The sequence below is a fragment of the Rhinatrema bivittatum genome, chromosome 2 (genome assembly GCF_901001135.1).
Source record: "Rhinatrema bivittatum chromosome 2, aRhiBiv1.1, whole genome shotgun sequence".
Taxonomy (NCBI): Eukaryota; Metazoa; Chordata; class Amphibia; order Gymnophiona; family Rhinatrematidae; genus Rhinatrema; species Rhinatrema bivittatum.
This window is the reverse complement of record NC_042616.1, coordinates 796,305,241-796,328,291: the sequence shown is the minus strand read 5'-3', so window position 1 is coordinate 796,328,291 and position 23,051 is coordinate 796,305,241. Positions and strand designations below refer to the sequence as shown.

Here is a 23,051-nt window from a genome sequence, read left to right as displayed (position 1 = left end):
TCCAAGCAGCCTTGAAAGTTCACAGTGAGGTGGGAAGGTTGAAGTAGAGTGTGAGGGAGGGAGGAGAGAAAGAGAGAGGGGAGGAGTTAGCAAGGGGCTCAGAGCCTGCCTGTTTCCAGATTGGGGGTGGGGGCAAGAAGGCTAAAAACGTATCTGTTTAATAATGCCTATAGAACATAACAATTGCAGATATACCACTTGATCGTAATACTCTGAGGCCAAATTTCTTTGTAAGTATTTTATTTTATTGTATTATTTCTGTTTTTAAATTATGAATGTGTATTTGTAAACCGCCTAGACGGACATGTAAATGCCTTATTGTGCAGTATATAAAAACGTTTAAATAAATGAATAAAAATAAATAAGGCTGCTTGGTATGCAATGGTCCGCAATGTAATCCTTTGGGAGAGGCTTGGGGGGGCTATGCCCAACATCATTGTTACTGATTTTGGGGGTGAGGCATTGAGGATGATGGAGGATTGGACCTGGTGACCCAGAAGGGTTTTTGTTTTACGAGATGTTTTATGCATGTAACTGGATAACTTTAAACCTAATTGGTTATATTGAAATATATCCGGTTAGGTTTAAAAGTTATCCGGGTCACTTTAGCCAAGTACATTCAGCAGGAGAGTTGTCCTGCTGAATATCAGTGACAAGTTATCTGGTTAACTTTAGCTGAATAACTTGTCCGCTAGCCGTCTTACTGAATAAGGACCTCGTGAAGTTAATTTATGCATGCCCAGAAATGAATTATCCAATCCATTCCTAGAGATTCCACAGGAAACTGAAAGGTTTGTAACCATAATATATTGTTTGGGCATAGGTCATTACTGCCTGTAGGTTTGCTTAGCTACTATAGGTTATATACTGTACTGAAAGCCAGAAAGTGCTGTCTAAGAGGGCCAACAGTACCCAACTTTGAGTCAGGTCAATGTGATCATTCAAATGAAACACGAGGACAAACATGCTGGGTCCGCAAAAGCCACACTTTCCTAGACATCTAAATGAAACCAGGAGTTATTTATTTATTTACTTGATTTAGATTCTGCTTTTCGGCACTTCAAAGCAGATAGGTCTTTACAACTTTGGGACTCGGTCATTTCCAAGATTCCCGAACCAAACAGAGAAGAATGATTCCATATAAAACATGAAGACAAGCAACCTATTAATATCTTTGTCCCGGTTTCTTACACTCTAGGTGGTATTTTACTCTCCCTTGATACCAAGATTTATGGGAAAACCTACAGTCAGTCAAGTTGTATGCCACTGACATGAGAATAAAACCAGGATTGTTTTCTGTCCTCTGTTTAGGAAGAAGGTCAGACTGCACTACATATCGTTGCTTGGGAAGGCGATGACGTTTTGTTGAAGTTCTTCTACCAGTGCAAGGCCAACCCCAACATAGCAGACAAGGTACCAGTCACTAGAACAAAAATTTCAAGCTCACGCTTTCTTTGTCTTTGCTTTTATTTTCATCTATTTCACCCCAGCTTACACGCATTAGCTTTGCCACCTTCACCCCCAGTCCCACAAAACACTTCCTTCCGGGGAGGTCTTGTTCCTACGGGATTCTAGCTTAGGGCCTGATTCATTAGGTTTTCTGTTTCCCATAGACACAGAATAGGGAAAAACCCTTAATGAATCAGGCCCTTCAGTGCTGTAAAAATCACTTTAAAAATATGTCTTTATATTTCTCCATTTTTTTCCCTTTCTACACACACCAGCCCAGGTGGCATGCTCAGGCCATACATATACCCTCACCGGTCAGAAGGGCTGGAGAGGAAGTCCCCTCCAAGACTTAAACCCTCACTATTGCTCCTTCAGCCAGGCGCACCCATCCCCCAGTGGGACCCGTCAGTTGTCTCTGGCACGCTGCAACTGGCAGTGCTGCGGCCTACGCCATGGACTCTGGCCCTTAAAAAAATCTACTTTTTTAAAGGAAGTTCCATGCAAGTACCATTCCGGTGACAGTGAAAATCATCGCAGAGTGGTTTGAAGGAACTGAAACAAAAACAGAATGGGCATTCTGCAGAATAAAAATAAGTGGAAATGAGATAGGGTTTCTGTTACTGTCATCGTGGGTTAACTTTATGTGAACAGCCAAAGGCACTGGAATCTGCCATTATTCATTGAACCTGATTTGAAAGCCTTCATTAATGAGGCCGGTAGAGTTCATGCAAATCTATGAATATCCTGTGACTTGGCTGCAAACTTCTCTTTTGTTATCCTAACGCCCTAATACTGTTTCACTGCTCTCCCAAGACTGTAAAAATGATAGGTGCCATTTGCACTGTTAACCCTTATGAATGTATTGCTTTTCTTGTGATTTTATACCCTCTTTAACCCACCAGTGGAAACAAGCTACAAGGTGAGAGATCAAAGATTCTATGACTTTGAAGACAACCAGGACATATGCATGTCCCTAAGTAATCCCTTCCAGTCCTCCCCATGTGTTTGCTGAGGGATATTTCAGGCGATGCATTAATGTTGGAATCATAAGTCAGAGATTTCAGTATTTGTATTTTCATAAGGAGTCACAGAAACAATGCATCTCTTCGTCTTGATAACATGAAGTGTAGACCAGGGAGGTAACTGGGGTTCTTTGGGCTACTAAAATAGCTTTCAATGGACCAACAATACCTTACCTATATACTTCAGTACTAAGAATCCTAAAGTTGATCACATTTTTCAACCTGCGGATCCACAATCTTCTAGTATATATATATATATATATATATATATATATATATCACAGGCAGATCTGTGCAATGTAAGCCTTCAGGGTACACCTTAGCAATCTGCCGTATTTATATGTCTAAATGAATAGGTTACCTATAATGCCCACACTTATGAACTGCTAATAAGTTTTAACATTACGTCTAAGGATTCAAAGTGATTCAATATCCATGCTGATTCCATTCCTGACCTCCCTATGCAGATTGCCAGCAAGATAGCCAGCTAGAATTAGCTGTGATGAGGGAGAGCTTAGCCGTGTGGATTCCTTTGGGAACTGCAATGGGATGGGCAACCCAGGATCCAGTTGTTGGCTCTGCAGGATCTCACAGTAACACATCCTAAGAATTTGTCCCTAAATTACTTTAAAAAGACACTGTGACATCTTGGAGATATATGTCCATCACCGCATATTGTATGGATTGTGTTCTGTTGGAAAATAGGTAATGTACTATATATTTGGTACTGGATGCATCATTTCATTTTGCAAAGAACAGAAATTTGCTTTTGAAAAGATGCACGGACTGTTGCGTGAAAGGATATGAAAGAGTAGCGGGTGTGATTTGCATCCCCTTACTCTGCTGTATTTGTTTGTTGCAGCTGGACAGATCTCCCTTGCACATCTGTGCAGAAAGAGGCCATACCCACATCATGGAGACTCTCACAGAGAAGTTCCACTCAAATGTTTTAGCTCGCACCAAGGCAAGTGGCAAATTTTGTTTTTGTTTTGTTTTGTTTTTTTTTGTGGCTGCCTCTGCGTTCACATCAAGAAGAAAATCCATCTGACTATAATCCGGACTGTGCAAGGTCGGCAGGAGAATGACAAGGCCTTCAAATATTTGCTAGGTTGCAAAAGAAATGCAGTGGACACGTGATCAACAGATTGCACAAAAATGTTTTACTGGTCCATGACCCCATGGTCACCAAGCTTGAGAAGCAGAGGCAACCAAAAAAGGATTTCACCACCAGTTTTCATCACTAGGTAGTCATATGACCGCCAGACCTTTCGAAGGTATTTCGCAGGTTTCCAAGAGGTCAAGATCAACCATAAAAAAGGACTGACTGCCAGTTTTCATCTGTGGGTGCACGAAAGACAATGCTCTCGGTCTATATTTTTATTTGTGAGCTGACCAGAGTGTGCAAGGCAGTGTCGTGGCATGATACGATACAATACATGGGAGCATAAAACCACACAAAGAAAACAAATAGTGGTGAGAAGGCGCGTGCAGATTGCCAGATGGACAGATGGCTAATTTTAATTCTTCCTGCTGTCAGGGACCTGTGGAGAAAGCAGGAATGTGTCACTGCAAAACCTGTGCCTGTGTCTCTCTCCCTTCCCCCTGGGGACTGTGAATGCTGATGCCCGCAGCAATTACTGCCCCTCGGTAAATGCCCTTGTGCATCAGTTGCCCTCTCCACCTTGTCCCCAGCCACTGCACGTTTGGGCGTTTAGCAGTGCGGGAGATGGGAGAATGCACTGATTGTATGTTAAAATAAAACATATTACAACGCAATTTGTCTAACCAGGAACTTGTGTTCTAATAGCAGCTCATTAGTAAGGCACAGTGGCCTGACATCAGCAATATCTTTTTTAAAGCCTTTATTTTCTCAAGGGTAATTTTATACTAAGGACGTACTAGAAGGAAGAATTGGGTTAACCAGATACAATTACAATTTGTTAAAAGAGAACCAGAAAATTAGTTGGGAAGCGATGCTATTTTGACATTGTCATTGCTTTGCATTTTTATCTTGAGATCTTGATTTATATCAGTTGTCCGTAACTATTTTTCATATAAACCATGTAATGTTAATTGTGCGGGCTATACATTTAATAAAATAAATAAAGAGTAAAGCTAACGAAGAGCCGAAGCGCCTAGTTTTTGGAATTACTAAAGACGGCCTGAGGAGGAGGCCGGAGCAGCATTGGCATGTCGACGGCATACTGACTTTTTTTTTTTGTCTTCATTCTTTTCCAATAAATAATTCCCTGCAGGATGGCAGCACCCTCATGCACATTGCTTCCCAGTGCGGGCACCCGGACACAGCCCTGGCATTCCTGAAGAAAGGAGTTCCATTGCACATGCCCAACAAGGTAAACCTGGCATCACAGGTAAGCAGGCCACTGCTGAATTGCCCGGCCTGATAGCTGCACACATTGATTCTGTATGCAGCAGGACTCGGACGGAATCAGAAAAGATCCCCACCGGGGAGTGCAGTCTGGTGCTCTGGTGCAGTGACCTGGCGTATTATCTTGAGGTTCACTGTTTCCAGATGTCTTGGGTCCGTTCCAGTGTGGCTCAGTTGAGGAAGGCCTAGCTTGGCCTAGCTGTCCTGTGGCTTTAGCTCTGCAGTCACATTCTTCAGCTTGTTCAGTTGCGACCTCTGTAAGATTTGTGTCTGGGAGGCACGCGCGGCCCTTGCAGTGCACGGTGGTTGGGGAGTGGTGGGAATTTGTTTTTCTCAGATCGTGATCCAAGCTTGCTAATTCCCAAAGTGCAATAGCCTTACACACTGTCCTTTTTGTATCTCCTTTCTCTCTTGTTTCATACTTGCAAAAGAATATAGACAGGAAGGAGGTAGACCAGAAACAGGCTACCAAGCTGGTTCAGGGTCTACACAAAAAGCTGTGAAGTCGATATTGAAAGGTTACCCTGCTAGCTAACTTATCCAGGATATTCAGCAGTGCAGCTTAATACCAGGTCTAATTTATTCACTTATTAGGCTGTTAGCCCGATAAATAGCTCTTCCCCATTACATTATTGTCCTGCTTACTACTTAACCCGCTAACTACTTAGCTGGATAAGTAGTTATCCAGTTAAGTGAAGGTTGCTGAACGCGGCTGGATATTCAGACACTGCCACTTAGCTGGATAAGTTGGAATATATCTGGCTAAGTGGCATTGGATCAGGTCCTGTATGATTTAAGACTTACAGACCTAAATACATATACCCTAGTGGAGAGGAGAGACATGAGGAATATGATAGAGACATTAAATTCCTTAAATGTATAAATGAAGAATAAGAAGCACATTTTTTTTTTCAGAAGAAAGGATGCTCGAACTAGGAGTCACAGTATAGGATTCCAAGGAAATAGGGCAAGGAGCGACATCAGAAAATATTTTTTCGTAGAACGGGTGGTGGACGAATGTCCTCCCAGTAGAGGTGGTGAAGACAGAAACAGAATTCAAGGCAGCCTAGGATACACACGGAAAGTCTCTAGGGCTGAAGAAGTGAGGGGAAAGCTAGAGATCAGCTGGGGTCTATGGCATTGCACTGAAAAAGAAACTGGGCAGATTAGATGGATCTAATGGTGCTTATCTGCTATCATACTCTGTTAGGCCATCTTTTACGTCAAGGCCGAATGTTTCATCTAGGCAGCCACACATTTAGGCAAATTTTCGGCTGAACGCAGGTACCTAAGAATTTTGACTGAAAATTCACCAAAATTTAGGCAGCCAAAACTTGCCCATTTAGATTTAGGGCACACAGCCTTGGCTGAAAATGGCTGCCTAAACTTGACAAGTTCAACCACATGTCCTCCCTCGCCCCCGTGCTGTGATCCTGGGGTTAAAATATTGGGGTTTGGGAAGGAGGGAATCACAGCTCAGGCAGGTGATCACTGGCTCTAGACACAGGGGACAGCACCTAGATGTAGGCCAGTTATCCCTGCACTTAGTTTTAGAAATCTGTGAAAATCTCTGACCTACAGTAACTCTGTCTACCTACCCAGGTTCTTAAATGTAGGGGAATTTTCATGTAGGCAGTTATATGTGCCTTACTCCTATAGCTAGGCACCTAGATCTTTTGAACATCTACCCCTATATGTCTTCCTGGCCACTGTACATTAACGAACTGGAATTTGGTAAAAAGGAGTTGAAGATTTCCTTTCTTTTTTTTCTTTTATCCACTGTCCTATGAGCACCGTGCACAGCCTCCGGTATTCTCCATTTTCTCTTTTTCATCCTCTGTGACACTTGCTTCCAGACAGCAGCCTGGGGTTTGGTTTGGTTTTTTTTTTAGCAGGGGCTAGTTTTGCAAAACAGATGCATCCAATTGAAAAGTAAATGCGCTCTCCCTTCTGGCTCCCCTTCTGTGTTAGGCCGGAGCAGTGTGCTTGCATGCCGCTGCCAAGCGAGGTCATGCCGCCGTGGTGAAGGCTCTCCTGCAGAAGGGAGCGCAGGTGGACGCACGCACCAAGGACAATTACACCGCCCTGCACGTCGCTGCCCAGAACTGCAAGCCCCTGGTCGTGCAGACCCTGCTGGGCTTTGGTGCTCAGGTGCAGCTGAAAGGGGGCCAGGTGAGAGGAAATATGTGCAAACGTAAGGGAACTTCATTTTATGCTCTCCAGTATGTGGAATGTAGGAACTAGCCTTGTTATAGCTGGTGAAAAGGCAGATAAACGGGTCTTTTGGGTGGACCGAGGTTTGCTTGTCGAAGTGTATATGGGCAGGAGACGGGATAAGTATGCTGGTGCTGTTTGGTTCAGAATTACTAAAGCAGCCTGAGGAGGAGGCCTGAGCAGCATTGGCATGTCGACGGCATACTGGGTCCCCTCTGAATGGGGACCCAGTGGGGCTTACTCAGGATAGGTTTCACATGGCTGCTGGACATGGCCCCTGCCATAGCCTGGCTTGCTGTGTTATGCAAAGGTTGGAGGCCCTTAAGGCCGTGCTGTGGAATCCCGTGGTATAAGGAATTGTAATAATCAATAAATGCAGATAAATCAGGGAGTGAATGGTGGTGGCTAGATCACATTTTTCGAACTTGCGTCAGCTTTGACCTAATTACGTGATTGTCAAAGTTGCTGTAAATGGAAGAACGTGAACTGCACTATGGCTGATTTGAGGGTTTCCACTGAGAGTTAGTGATCAAAATGGACCCCCATGCTACGTACAGAGCCCGAAGGTTAGGGGGTGGTTTCTGAAATTGAGGGTGGGAGTAACCGAGGTGTCAGGACCAGTTTACCCAAAGAAGCTCAGATTTATTTTTTGAACCTTTGTACATAGCCTTCCCCTTTTCATTTTGTTGTTTCCTCCTCCCCCAATTTATGCTACTCCCTGTTGAATGAATTAACTAAATTCTAGGTTTCTTGTTGTACTCTTGTTGTTTATTGTTCTTTGTAAAGGCCATGCCTATTTGATATTTATCGTTATAAGTTATCTGTAAACCGATACAATGTGCAAACGGCTGTCGGTATATAAAATCTTTAAAATAAATAAAAAATAAAATGTGGACCGGTTGGGTTTAGTTTGTGATTGCTGAGCCATTGGGCTACTGCTGAAAAACAGTTGTTAACGTTTGAAGTGGCAGGGTGTTGGTCGTCTTCTACTTTAACACATAGCTGGATATCACCAGCAAATAGATGGCATTCGATGTTATAGGACTTAATGATGTGGCAGATTGGCTGGATGTAAAAGATTTGATGAGAGCCCTAAGCCCTGAGGAACCCCAAACATAAACATTTTTGGGAGGGGGAAACATTTATTGGCCCAAATGATGGGCTGAGTTCTGCCACTGAGGAATGACTGGAACCACCTGAGGGCCAGTCAGTCTATACCATTTTCTTGTAAGCACTATAATAGGAATTGGTGAAGCAGCTTCTCAATTTACCCTTGTCACAAATACACATACCATATATGCACTTGCCCCAACCAAATGCGCCTACTCCACAATCCCGCAGTCCCACCCCATCTGTTCACTCACAGCTTTTCCCCCCCCAAAAAAACAATGACCAACAACTCCTCTTACACACAACAACCCTGCCAAACATTACCTCCCCCACAGAACCCCCCACCACCACATACACACAAATCTAACCAAACTTAGGAGTGGAAGTTTTACAAAATGTTGTCACAATTCTGTTTTCATTCCAGGGGTGGGCCATTTTGGGTCCATCCGGCTCATTTTTTTCTCTTTGCTTCCTGCTTTGTTCACCCCCCCCCCAACCCCCCCCCCCCAACCCACCACAACTCTTCCCAGTTATTAAAATATGGAGCCCCTCACCAGAGGAGCCCCCTAGCCCACCCTCCAGACTACCCCAGTACTCACCAAAAATCCCTGGTGATCTAGCAGGGAGCCTGGGAGTGACCTCCCACTTCTGGGCCAGTGACTGCCTTTAGTCAAAATGGTGCGACCGCCCTTTGCCCCTACCATGTGATAAATGGGAAGGGTTGGGGTAGGTTCTAGGTTGGTTTTTTTAATGTGTTTTTTAATTCCCCCAAAAAACGAGAGGAAAAACAACATGAAATTTCATGTTTTCTCCTATCATTTTTTTTTTTTTTTTACCAAAAATGCAATGAAATAGGAAATGTCTTTATTTCCTATTTCACTGCAAATGAATGCCTACCCGTACCCAAGCATACACATCCATCCCAGAATAGCACACCCCATCACTTACAGACACCCACTTAATATCCTTTATATACACACTCATACCACTAAACACCTCCATGAACACAACCTTTCCACACACATCAAATTTATACATAATCCCCTCCCCCTAGACCACACACAGACACATGTATACAACCCCACAATCACATGTGCTATTGTAATAGCCAGGCGATTAAAGACCACAAGGTAGTATTTCTCTTTGCAATTCCCACTCATATACAATATATACAAGTTACTGGCAGTACTATAAGATATATTGCCACAATAATCTGAATATTTACAGTATATATCAGAGTGAAACAAAAAAGAAAAATGTTTAATGCAACATGAAAATAATAAGATATAATAAAATAAGGAAAACAATGCAAATGTAGTCTAGTGGCTAGAGCAGCTGGTTTTAAAGCAGGGAGACTAGTGTTCAAATCCCGTGCTGCTCCTTGTGAGCTCAGGTATGTTGTTTCAACCAACAAGGACTGAATTACATAGTCTGGGTAAACAAATAAGCATGGGTGTAGCTTGCTTGTTACGGCGGTTACTAGCCTGAATCAATTAAGCCTGATACTTCACTTGGAATACATATCCAGCACAGCTCACTGCTTCTACGGCAGTGGGGAATGAAGAAAAGAGGATTTATATTCAGACAACAACCAACAAAGACTGAATTGCACAGGCTGAGTAAACAAATAAGCATGGGAGTAGCTTGTTTATTGTGGCAGTTTCTACCCCTAACCAATTAAGCTAAATCCTTCACTTAGATGCAATTCCAGCACTGCTCTCTACATCAATGGCGGGGGTCGAAGGTAAATAGAACCAAAAAGTTACTAATAAAGGCCAAGAGTATCAGATAAGTATGAGAAAAATATAAGTGTGAAAGCTTGCTGGGCAGACTGGACGGTCTGTTTGGTCTTCTTCTGCCATCATTTCTATGTTTCTATATAATAGGAAATAAGATACAAGAAAGTACATGCATAAATGATAAATAAACAAAAGACCAGCAGGTATACAGTTTATATATTTACAATGCAATCCTAAATCTGCTCATGTCCCTGGGGTCTTCCCATGAATCCTAGCAGTGCAGCAGTCATTTATTGTTGGATACAGTGCTAGAGTGCAGCATCTTGGTGAACATCTAGTGTTACTGCCAGTACTAAGGTATTGGTCTTGCAGTACGACTTATATATGATATCTCTTTCTTTGTCGCATTTTCCCCTTTAAACAGTTCCAGGATGGGCTGGATTTACTATTGTGCCAGGGACTCTGTGTGGGTTGCCTTTCTAGCCTCCATATTAGTTCTGGCATCAACTGGGCCTGATGAAATTTGTCCGCTGCTTTCAGTGCTTCCTCCAGAGTGAGTCCTGGTTGTTGACACACTCAGTTCTGCATGGGTTGATCCAATCCATCCTGGAACTGTTGGGCTACTTTCAGGCTTGTTTTTTTTCTTATTTTTTATTTATGCAGTTTTTCAATATACAAATAAGCATAAACTTACATGGAAAATAAGAAGATGACAGAAATTAAACATGTTAATCCATATAGGAAAAGAATCAGAAAATCTTTCAAATCCAATAGTCCTCAAAAGGGGGGATCTAATTACACAATTCAAAGTAAATGTGACAAAAGAAAAAACAATGGATTGTCAGAGTGGTACTATTTAAAGGCAAGGTACTCAAATGATGAATAGAGATGAATAGAGAAAAAATGAATAGAGAAAAAATTATGAAAGACCTTTAAATTTAACTAGACATTTGCAAGGAAATTTTAAGAAAAATAAGGCCCCTATCTGCGAGACTCTAGGCCTCATAAGAAGAAACTGTTTTCTTTTCTTCTGGGTTTGCTTTGAGTCATCAGGGAATACTTGAACATTGAGATGAAAAAAGGAATCTGAACGATGCTTGAAATACAGACGAAGTACCCAGTCCCGGTCAGATTCCAAAACAAATGTAATGAAAATGGTAGCAGATTCAGTTAAAGCAGAATCTGGTGCTTCCAGAAATTGAGAGAGTTCAGAATTAATGGGTACCAAAGCTTCTTGCCCCTTTTTCATAGAAGGGAGCTGGAATATAGCCTCCAACAAAAAGGATAGAAGGGAGCTGGAATATAGCCTCCAACAAAAAGGATAGAAGGGAACTGGAATATAGCCTCCAACAAAAAGGATAGAAGGGAGCTGGAATATAGCCTCCAACACAAAGGATAGAAGGGAGCTGGAATATAGCCTCCAACAAAAAGGATAGAAGGGAACTGGAATATAGCCTCCAACAAAAAGGATAGAAGGGAGCTGGAATATAGCCTCCAACAAAAAGGATAGAAGGGAACTGGAATATAGCCTCCAACAAAAAGGATAGAAGGGAGCTGGAATATAGCCTCCAACAAAAAGGATAGAAGGGAACTGGAATATAGCCTCCAACAAAAAGGATAGAAGGGAGCTGGAATATAGCCTCCAACAAAAAGGATAGAAGGGAGCTGGAATATAGCCTCCAACAAAAAGGATAGAAGGGAACTGGAATATAGCCTCCAACAAAAAGGATAGAAGGGAACTGGAATATAGCCTCCAACAAAAAGGATAGAAGGGAGCTGGAATATAGCCTCCAACAAAAAGGATAGAAGGGAGCTGGAATATAGCCTCCAACAATGAGTCTGCCGGCAACCCTGCCGATTCTTCACCTGTGTCTGGTGCTGCGTCTCCAGGGAACGCTGCCCCCACTTCGGTCGCAGGGCTCTGGCATCAATGGCTCTTGCCGCCCCGCCAGCATTTCCGAGTCCCTAGCAGCATCAGGATTCACAGATGGCATCCTTGCTATCGGGGTTAACGAGATAGACCCGGTGGGGAGGTACGCACAACTTCTCCTATCTCACCAACCATGGGCCGTTCGCCTAACAAACTTCCTGTGAGGATGTGATCGTCCATCAGGCCCAAAACCGGAGCACTGAGGGGGGATACGGGGCCACCCCCCTCCTTAGCCCATTGTTTTTGCCCGGGATGAGGCATCGGGGAAAATCAAGGCTTGTTTTTTTTCCTCTGGCTATAACCACTTCCATCCAGCAGACTTTAGGTGGTGAAAAAGGACTTTTCCCGGGCTGTGGGGTGCCATACGGGAAATGTTGTTGGTCTGCTTCCATAGTGTAACCTGCCCTTACCAGGATGCTCATTTTAACTTCCAGCTAGCTGGCTCTTCCATCTGAGTTGACATCCTGAAAAGCAGCTTGGCTTCTATCTATAAGCACCGAAGGTGGTGGTCCAGGTAGATCTGGCCAGCCAGCCATGCAGGTGGTTCTCTCAAAGTTCCTTAAGAAAACATCCAGGTCTTTTCTTGACTTCATTTTAAACAACACCGGAGGCCATGAAAATGGCTGTGTTGCAACGGCTTGCACTGCTTGGGCTAGCTGGTTAAACTGTTCATGCAGGATTTAAACCACTTTCTGGAGTTGCTGCTGCCCTTTCGCGAGGGTCTGCACTAACTGCTCCACGTTATTTAATAAACCTTGTCGCTACAGAGAATTTTCTTGTGACAGTTAAGGAACTGTCACAAGAAAATTCTCTGTAGCGACAAAAGAAAAAAAATTCTAGCCTAGCCAGCTCTGATTCACTTTTTTGTCCCTCCTGTCTTTCCATTCAGGGCTACTCCCCTTTATCTCGTGGTTGCAGCTGCCGTCAGGACCCAGGAAAAATATTCCTCTTCTCTTTTTTTTTCTGTGTGCTTTTCTGACCTGTGCTGTTGGTTAGCCCAAAACTCCTTAGCACCAGTTCCTGATCTGTGCAATGTTAAGAGCCAATCATAAAAAAAAAATTCTCCTCTTTTCTGACATGGGTCTCTGCCTGTGCAGGTGCATAGCACAGAAATCCTCAAACTGACACCATATGTGACACCGTGAGTGGTCTTTGGCTTACCATAGGACAGATTCAGTCTAGACTTTGGCTATCCTTTTGCAGTTTTTATTAATTACAATCAAAAATTAACAAAATGCAAGCCTGCATACCTCAGCAGTACTAAAAACAGAAATGCAGCGGTTTAATCACATAAGATATTTAGCAAAGTTCCTCCTTTCTCCTTGTTTTGTCTGGGGTCTCCTTTCCCTCTGGGCCCTGACATTTTATTTATTTATTTATTTATTTATTTATTTATTTATCTATCTTAGCCCTCTCCCCAGGGGAAATACCTTGCAATCTTTGTGGCTAAAGGTGGACCAGGCTAAATGCCTAGTCCTGGATTTTTAAGGAGGATCTAACATGCACTCCTTTACACATTCACGGAGACAGAAAAAAATAAATGGTGTATATTTCAGTTCATCCCCGCCCCCCCCCACACACACACACACACCACTTGTCCCACTCACACACTCCACCTACACACAAACTGCATTATTAATGATTTTTGTAACTCACCACAAACAGTGGGGTGAGCAAATGATTATTATTATTGTTAATACTAGAACCTTTATCTACAGGAAATAGCATTTCTTACTATTGAAATATAACTAGTTAATGCTGGTTTAGCATTAGTGGGTTGCAGTTTTCATTGGAAACGACAGTAGGTGGATTGGGTGAGAATAAATCTAGAACTCACTTAACCAGGTGGATATCGGTGAAGATTTTGTTTATTGTCTTGAATAGGGGGATATATTTGAAGATTACAATCCTCTATATAGGGCTAATAACTTTAAAATGAGTTTGCATGCATCCACATCGCCCATATCCTGATTGATGCATCCTCATCGCCCATATCCTGATTGATCTACATAAAAACAAACACAGCAGTAAACGCCAAATCAAAATCAACAAAAACAAAAGATCGCAAAAAGACACCAAAGAGCATCTGTGGACTTAGTAAAAATCTTTGACTAAACAGCCAAGTTTTTAACTGGGTCTTAAATGTCTTAACACTGTCTGCCGTGCATAGGGCTTCGGGAAGAGAATTCCAAATGATTGGAATGGCCACAGAGAAGGCACAGTCTCTGGTTACGCTCAGCCTGGTATGCAAGGGAAGGGGTACGTCTAGCGAACCTCATTGTGTAGAGAGGAGCTGACGGGATGGACAGTAAAGCCGTAGAAGAGCATTCCTCCAGGGTGAGGCATCAGAGGAAATAAGATTAAAGGTGATCATTGCAATCTTGTATTTAATATGTTCTCTTATTGGAAGCCAGTGTAATCTGGCGAGTACTGGGGAAATGTGCTCATGCTTGTTGGTACTGGCAATGAGTAGCGCTGCGGCATTTAGCAATAATTGGTGAGGTCAAACTGCGACTACAGGGCAGCCTAGGAGTGTGAAGTTACAGTAATCTACCAACGGTAGAATAGAGGCCTGTACTACAGTTCGAAAATCTGCCTTCTCCAGCGCACATACGCTGGAATTTTAAATCGTCTATGCAAGAACGTACGCATGATTTAAAATACACCTAACACTTATATGTGTGCTCCTAATTTTAAGCAGTTAAATGTAAAAACATTCTTCAGGTATCATTCATTAGGCATTGTCGGCTTTAATACGCACAAGTAAGCCAATTTTAAAATGTACATGTGAAGGAAATAACCAGTTTGATCACTTAGTCCACCAATTTGCCCAGTCTATCTCCAGGCCATCAAGATCCCTCAGGTTCTTCACCCTGCACTCCCCCCAGTTTATCTAGACCTTCTTTCCCAGTCAGGTTTTGCCTATAATGAGGTTTTTTTTTCAGACTTACACCTGAACAAGAGCAGAAGTATATATGCACAGGTAACAGCGCGGTTTTAAAATTGGGATTTATATGCGTAAATGTTGGCCTTGCCCTGGAATGCCTGTAACCTGTCCCAATCTGACTCTTTTTATCGTGTGTTCTCTTATTTTCAAACATGCGTATATATAATTTGTCTGTTTTAAAATATGAGTTGCTCGCGCTCGGCCCATATACTCGCATATATGGGACTTTTAATGCAAGCAACTCTTTTATATTTCCAAAAGTAATGACACAACCTAGGAACCTCGAAACCTATGTGCAGACTGGTTTTTGCAGAAGTGGAATACTGTTTCTATACCAGGGATGTGCATTCGTTTTCAATGAATGTGCAATCCGCAACGCAATCCTGTTCGTTTGATTCGTGGGTTCGCGAAATGCATGGTGATCCCCCATGAATAAAACATATCATATTAGTTTCATTCTTTTGGTTCACAGTGATTTATTAGCGGCCGTTTGAAATAGAAGAAGGCCATGTGGGAGTATCCATAGCAAAAACCAGCCCTTTCCTGTGAGTCATAAGTGACCTCACAGCCCTGTCATAGAGTGGGTCAGACAGGTTGGCAAGGAGACAAGAATGCAGCCTATCAGAGCTAAGCATTTTTCTAATGCAGCCAATCGCCGCTCTCACTCAGTGCTCTGTGATGCTGTTCCTGATGACGCTGTACTATTTATACCTTAAGCATGCGGCGTGCCATGCTCTTTGTTTGCGGGGGTTGTCCGGGGAGGTGGCTTTACTCAGAGCTAGTCTGAGTGTCTCAAATCTGTATTCAATTGCTAGCTACTTTGATAGAATTTTCCATTGAAAAAGATATTTGTTCATTTTTACTGCAGTGCCAGTCAGGCTTTTTTGGACAGCACTTTTTTTTTATTGAACTCAGACGGTCTCTCTGTCTCTCCCACTGAGACAAGCTGCCAGCAGTGGCATTTTACTGCTTATCTTACCCCCCTCCCCCCCCCCCCCCCCCCCCCCCCCCGGGGTAGGTTGCTGCAGGCACAGACAGGGTGTGGATGGGAGATAGTGTGAGTTGGTATTTTCAAACAAGAAGCAGCATCACTAGGAATTGTTCTTGCTCAGGCTTCCAGTCAAGTCTTTTCTCTGCTGTTTCATTTTTTTGTGCACATACAGCAATCTCAGTTGTAGTGTACATCAAGGCACTGCACTGCATTGTGGGCAGTTTTCCAGACTCACATATTGGGACAGCAGTGCTCTTTGAAGCCAAATCCCCAGTAGGCCTCTTTTATAGTTACAAGTTTGGTATGTGCACATACAGCAGTCTCAGTTGCAGTGTACATCAAGGCACTGCACCGTGCATCTGTGGGCAGTTTTCCAGACTCACATATATTGGGACAGCAGTGCTCTTTGAAGCCAAATCCCCAATAGGCCTCTTCTGTAGTTAAAAGTTCGGTGTGTGCACATACAGTGGTCTCAGTTGCAGTGTACATCAAGGCACTGCACCGTGCATCTGTGGGCAGCTTTCCAGACTCACATATATTGGGACAAAGGTGTTCTTTCACCAATAAAGAAATTATTTTAAATGAAATCCCTAGTAGGCAGTGACATTAAATCCAAGATGTCAGGGAAAGGTAGACATGGTCGAGTGATTGGGAATGGCAGAGTAGGCATTTCAAAAGGCAGTGCCAATCCCCCATTAAAGTTAAAAAGGGAGCTGTTCCAATCTAAAATCTCTGGAGGGGCAGGTAGTTCCATCCGGAAAAAAATGAAATTTAAAGATGATGCACCGCCACCACCTGTTTCTGACCCTGTAGTTTTGGAGGTGAGGGAAGGGGAGGCTGAGTCATGCAAGACAAAATGGCGACACCCAAAAGCAGTAGTGTGACAGCAGACTCGACTTAGTGTTGAAAATATAGCATAGGCACTTTTTGCTTCTGATTCCAATGAAGAATCATCTTGTGTGGAATTCTCATCATCAGAAATGGAAGAAGTAATAGCTGAAGAAGGTTTAGGAGGATTAGGTAGTCCTGTCTTAGCCTCCACTTCAGTGCTGCAGGGGAGAGATGAAACTGATGATGATGAAGAGGAAGAGTAGTCAGCACAGGCACAGAGTGTGACTGATGCCCCTGGCATTGCTTCTCAGGGTGCACTCACTACTTCAACTCCAGTGCCAGCATCCACCCCAAAGGCTATAGAGAAGGGATCATGAAAGAAATCTGTGCTCTAGAGCCACTTTAAAGTGATGGAGTACCCACGTTTTGCTCAGTGTAATTACTGTGCCAGAGCTATTAGCAGAGGCAAGCAAATGGGACATCTAACTTTGGCATGATGCATCATATGCAGAAGCAACACCCAACAGGTACTTCTACCATCTGGGGATGGTAGAAGTACCAGTCAGAGGACCCCTTATTCCAGGCAGCGTAAAGTGGTTGGAAAGGAGCAGAGTCACCCCCATGCCCTCAGCCCCTTCTAGCAGTCAGATGGCAGGCTAGCAGCCACCTGCCATGTGTCAGAAGCGAAAACCTACCATGGAGGAAATGGGGTGGTGTTCGGTAACGCTATTCCGGAGAAGGAGGCAGGCAGCCTCAAAAGTTGTAACCAGGAGCATCGTGGAAATGATTGCCCTTGATGACCAACCCTTGCAGGTAGTGGAGAATGTGGGTTTCAAGCATTTGCTGAAGGTCTTAGTTCCAAATTACAAAGTCCCCTCCAGAACCACATTTAGCAGAAAGGTCATCCCCAGCCTGTACAACCAGTGTCGCAGTCGCATCCAAGTGCTGCTAGCTAAGACACAGGGGAATGTGCATTTTACCTGCAATATCTGGACCGCCATGAATGCTGCACACTCTTACCTCTCCCTGACAGCACACTGGTGGGACCTGGCTGAGGCAGGGGCAGGCAGCAGCTCTATTAGTGAACAAGTATCTGGGTGGAGGTGGGCTTTACTGCACACCCACCTGATAGACGAGGCCCATACCTCAGCCAATATTCTAGCATGCATCAGACAGATGCTGGTGGGCTAGCAGCTACACCAGCGAGACAGGAATCTTCAGGCAGGGTCCTTTGTCACAGACAATGGTGCAAACATAGTAAAGGCAATATGCGACGGGCGCTTTCAGAACATCCGATGTTTTGCACACTCTCTGCACCTGGTAGTGAAGTCAGCTCTGGGGTTGGAGTCCAATCACCAAGAGAATGAATACCTGCATACGTTAATACACAAGTGCAGGAACATAGCAGCGCACTTCCACAGAAGTGTGAAGGCGGGGCAGGTTCTCCAACAAAAGCAGACTGATTTGGAGATGCTTCACAAGTGTCTCATTCAAAACATTGGCAGCTGGTGGAATTCCACCTATATGATGCTGCAGAGGTTAGTAGAGCTGCAGACACCCCTTCATGAACTTTCTGGTATAATGGACATAGGTGTGTAGAATCCCCTAGGGCATCATGATTGACTAGCGACAGCTAGTACTTCCTCCTTCACTTCAGTATGCCAAAGCCATGATGCCCATAAACAAGCATCTGTTCTGGAATGGGCTATAGCGAAAGCAGCTGGCAAGAAGGAATCTCAGCCCATCCAAGCAAAGGAGACACCAGCACAAATGTCAGTGACATGGTAACTCACAGAGCCCATAGAGGACATGCAGACAGATCCGCTGGCATATTGGGCACAGAAGTCCACTGTCTGACCACACCTAGCCAAAGTGGCTCAGCGATATCTGTCATGTCCACCAATCAGTGTGCCCAGTGAATGTGTATTTTCAATGACAGTGGTTATCATGAGCCTTCACCATGCAAGGCTTGCACCAGAGTTGATGGAAATGCTAGTGTTTTTGAAAATAAACATGCCTTTGCTTGGGTTTCCAAATTTTCCCTGTGAATGGCAAGATGAATAAAAGCAAGTTAAAGCCTTGCAGCAGCTCCAACTGCCTCATATGCTCCAAATAATATCAGCACATGTATCTGACCTCAACCGCTGTGCCTGTCTGACCACTGTCCAGCCCTTACATCATTACAAGGGCCTGACCTCAAACGCTGTGCCTGCCCGTCCAGCCCTTGCGTCACTATGAGGGCCTGACCTCAAACGCTGTGCCTGTCTGCAGTGTCCACTGTCCAGTCCTTATGACTCTACAAGGGCCTGACTTCGAACGCTGTGCCTGCCCGTCCATCCCTTACATCACTACAAGGGCCTGACCTCAAACGCTGTGTCTATCTGCAGTGTACACTGTCCAGCCCTTACGACAGTACAAGGGCCTGACCTCAAATGCTGTGCCTGTCTGAGTTTAGTTCTAGTATTTCTAATTTCAGTTTCATGTATTTGTGCATCACTTCTTTACAGATTATTCTTTTTCCTGTTTTGCAACATTTGGAATGTAAGAACATAAAAAGCTGACTTAAGATGTTTGGAGCTTGCATATTTCATATGCTCAATAGTTTTCATGACCTTCATAATATGGGCCATTTTCCCTAAATCTTTCTTAGGTGCCAACATTAATGTTTCTAGTACTATAGAAAACTGGTGGTAGTTGCACTCTAGTTCATCCTCTGTGTTCCCATAGTTTACAGAGGCACTGTGTAGGGTACAAAGTCAACATAGGTTGATATTGTAGATTTGGAGAGTAGCAGTTTTTTTTATTTCTGAGAGCTCTTCAAGTTCCTTTGTCATCAGCTGAAGTGCATAAGCAGTTAATAGCTTCTGGGTATTCACTAGACGCCAACGGAACCACCACACTTTCAGGGCAAACCCATTCCAGGGAGCCCTTTCCTGCGCAAAGGAAAGGAAACTCTCCTTGGGTGTAGCCAGCCTATCTCTTAGTACCCGTTGACCCATGTTGAACCAGAACCGCTGTTCACATGGAAACCTGCATGTCGACTCACCATGCTTTGAAGGCTCATGCTCCACTCTAGGGGCCAACCCATTCTAGGGAGCCCTTTCATGCGCAAAGGAAAGGGAACTCTCCCCGGGTGTAGCCAGCCTATCTCTTAACGCCCGCCAACCCTTGTTGAACCAGAACCGCTGTTCATATGGAAACCTCCTCCACGTCGACTCGCCACACTTTGAAGGCTCGTGCTCCACTCTAAAGGCCAACCCATTTCAGGGAGACCTTTCCTGCGCAAAGGAAAGGGAACTCTCCCCGGGTGTAGCCAGCCTATCTCTTAACACCCACTGACCCATGTTAAACCGCTGTTCACATGGAAACCTGCTCCACCTCGGCCTTCAAAATTCTCGTTTTTATATCTGCTACGTCCATCAGATTTTAAAAGACCAGCGAGAGCTCACTAGACGCCAAGGGAAACACCCCACTCTAGGGGCGAGCCCATTCTAGGGGGCCCTTTCCTGCACAAAGGAAAGGGAACTCTCCCGGGGCCAGCCTGTCTTGCCCCTATCAAAACCACAAGGACCTGACTACCTGCCAGTCTGTCTTGCCCCTATCAACTTTCTGCCACTCTGCCTTGCTGCCATACACCAGACGACTCACTCTACTCCTTGTGGTGTTCTTGCCACTATCATGGTTCCTTAGTGTGTTGGTGCTAGTCTTTCTGCTGCTTTGTCCCTTTATCGGCACCTTGTGGTTTTTTCTGACACCCTTTCTGCTTGCTGTGTTCCCCCTTCATTGTGCTGTAGGATGTTGATGCCACTTGTCTTGCCACTTTGCCTGTCATGCTGCCTTTGAGGGTTCATGCATCTGTTATCGGTGCTCTCTTTTGAAGCTGTGTTGTGTTTTTGACACTCTCGCTGTTGCTTTGCACCTCTGTTAAAGCACTCTTGCCACTCCTGGTACCCCTTTGCCCCTTTACAGTGCCTTAGGCTATTCGTGCCACTTTGGTGCCACTTTGCCAAAGTCTAAGTATCTTGGAGCTCTTTTCTCATTCTGATGATTGCTACCCAGAGGTTTCATCAGAATTGATTAAAAAAAACCAAATTCTGCAGCCAAAAATAGGCTGCAAATACTTCCCCATTGACTTTAATGGGAAAACGAATAAAACTAATCAACCAATTGGTTTTTCCCCCTATGAAACAAATGCAACAAATTTGGGTCCTGGCGAAATGAAAAATTAATCGAAACGAATTTTTTCCTTCTGCACATCCCTATAGAATCTATACTACTTACCAGCAGGACCTTGAAATGTGTTTCCATATTGTGGACAAGAGCTCTAGAACAGCTTGCTAGCTTCAACACTGGTTACTCAACTTTAAATTAGCAATCATATGGACGCTTCCATCTACTTGTAATGGGCCTTCCTTTGCAGCCTACAAAACAGCCTTTCTAAAGTATTTCAAGCAGGTTTTTCTCCATAAGAGCTAATTTTCTCCTTCTTCCACAGATCTGTCTCCTAGGGCCTATGGAGACCTAACCTTGTCTATCTCCAGACATTCAGGCCGATACAGTAGAGTGTGTTCTGGCGGAGCACACTGTTAACCCACAATTGGACGCGCGTTTTCGACGCACTAGCGTTACCCATTATTCCGGAAGGGGTCGAAAACGTGTGTCCAACCCCCCCGAATCTAATAACGCCCGCAAAATGCAAATGCATGTTGATGGCCCTATTAGGTATTCTCGTGTGATTCAGAAAGGAAAATGTGCAGCCAAGCCACACATTTTACTTTCAGAAATTAGCACCTACCCAAAGGTCGGCGCTAATTTCTCCGGGCACCGGGGAAGTGCACAGAAAAGCAGTAAAGACTGCTTTTCTGTGCACCCTCTGACTTAATATCATGACGATATTAAGTCGGAGGTCCCGAAAGTTACAAAAAGTTAAAAAAAAATAAATTTGAAGTCAGCCCGCGGCTCTCGGGTTGAAAACCGGACGCTCAATTTTGCCGGCATCTAGTTTCCGAACCCGTGGCTGTCAGCGGGTTTGAGAACTGACGCTGGCAAAATTGAGCGTCGGCTGTCAAACCCGCTGACAGCCACCGCTCCTGTCCAAAAAGAGGCACTAGGGACGCGCTAATGTCCCTAGCGCCTCTTTTTACCTCTTTTTACCGCCGGGCCTAATTTGAATACTGAATCGCGCATACAGGAGAGCGGGCATTAGCCCGCTCTCTCGGGACTTTACTGTATCGGCCTGATTGACAGGTTACTTTTCTAATCAATTCTGTAAGTCCCCTTTGTTCTTAAAAAAATAATTCCTTCAAGTAGGACGTGGTGCAAACCAGTGCTTCCCTGTTCATTTACTTTATTCACCCATCCAGAAAGGGGTGCATGAGGACTGGAAGGATTCTGTAGTATCTAAATTAAAAATGTAACATCTCTACACCAAGATAACGGGGTAATAGTAGTGGAGCTCTCCTGGCAGAAGTATGCTAGAGAAGGCTGAAAATATGGACAGCTGAGTCGCAGATTAAGCGCAGGGTTGTGTGAGTAGAGTCCACTTTGAAGCTAGCATTCCTGATCAATCAGTAGTGACTGAACTTTCATTCTCGCTGACTTTGCATCAAAGGTGCTTATGCTCAGTATGGAGAATCATCTCACTGACTGTGTTCCATCTATGGGAAAAGGTGAAGGAAATCTCAGGTATTTGGATGTTGGCTAGCTGCTGACAAGCCATTAAACCTATTTGGGATGGAAGTAAATGGAGACTGTGCTATCCAGAAAGAGAGCCATTGTTATTGGTTTGGTGCCTGAGGTCCAACAAGCGATGGGGATTGAAAAGAGTAAATGATCCTCTAATACAGAGGCATGGAAAGAAAGCCTCTAAGGTATTGATTACTGATAATGAACTTCTATGGGAAAGTAAATCAACTTTTCATTCTTTTGAAAATTACTTCAACCTGTCTACCCTTGAATAAAGAAAAAAGTCTTTGAAAATAACAAGTGGTTGTGTAGCGGTTTCATTTGTAGGAAACAAGGACTGAAAGTACATTGATCCCCCTATCAGAGGGCTTTGTAGGTAATATCTCTATCCTCCGCGTATTAGGGATGTGCATTTATTTAAAATGAATGAACATTCTAAAATGAATAAGACTCTATTCTTTCTTTTCTGGGACCCTGGAATGAATTGAGAGGTCCCACAAAAAAGAAAGCCTATTTATTTAATGCATTAGGTTCCTCATTCATTTCTATGGCCCATTGAAATCTCTGGGCCATAGAAGTGAATGGGGAATAAGTGTGAGTAACTGTAGCAGGGGTCTTACTATTGCCATTCTACCAACCTGCTAGGCCCCTTATACCACCATAGGGGACTTGCTGCCATCTGCCTAACTTCCATGATCTAATACCACTGTAGGGGACTTGCTGATACATGCTTATCTGCCAGAC

General features: G+C 43.9%; 1 protein-coding gene across 1 annotated transcript in view; it reads left to right on the top strand.

Annotated features, from left to right (window-relative positions):
• LOC115083407 (serine/threonine-protein phosphatase 6 regulatory ankyrin repeat subunit A-like) overlaps positions 1 to 23,051 on the top strand; it is a 190,340-nt gene that overhangs the window by 50,279 nt on the left and 117,010 nt on the right. Inside the window, exons 7-10 of the mRNA XM_029587212.1 lie at positions 1,312 to 1,413; positions 3,334 to 3,435; positions 4,727 to 4,825; positions 6,832 to 7,032. Of these exons, the coding sequence (XP_029443072.1) occupies positions 1,312 to 1,413; positions 3,334 to 3,435; positions 4,727 to 4,825; positions 6,832 to 7,032 (504 nt within the window). The remainder of the gene's footprint in view (positions 1 to 1,311; positions 1,414 to 3,333; positions 3,436 to 4,726; positions 4,826 to 6,831; positions 7,033 to 23,051) is intronic.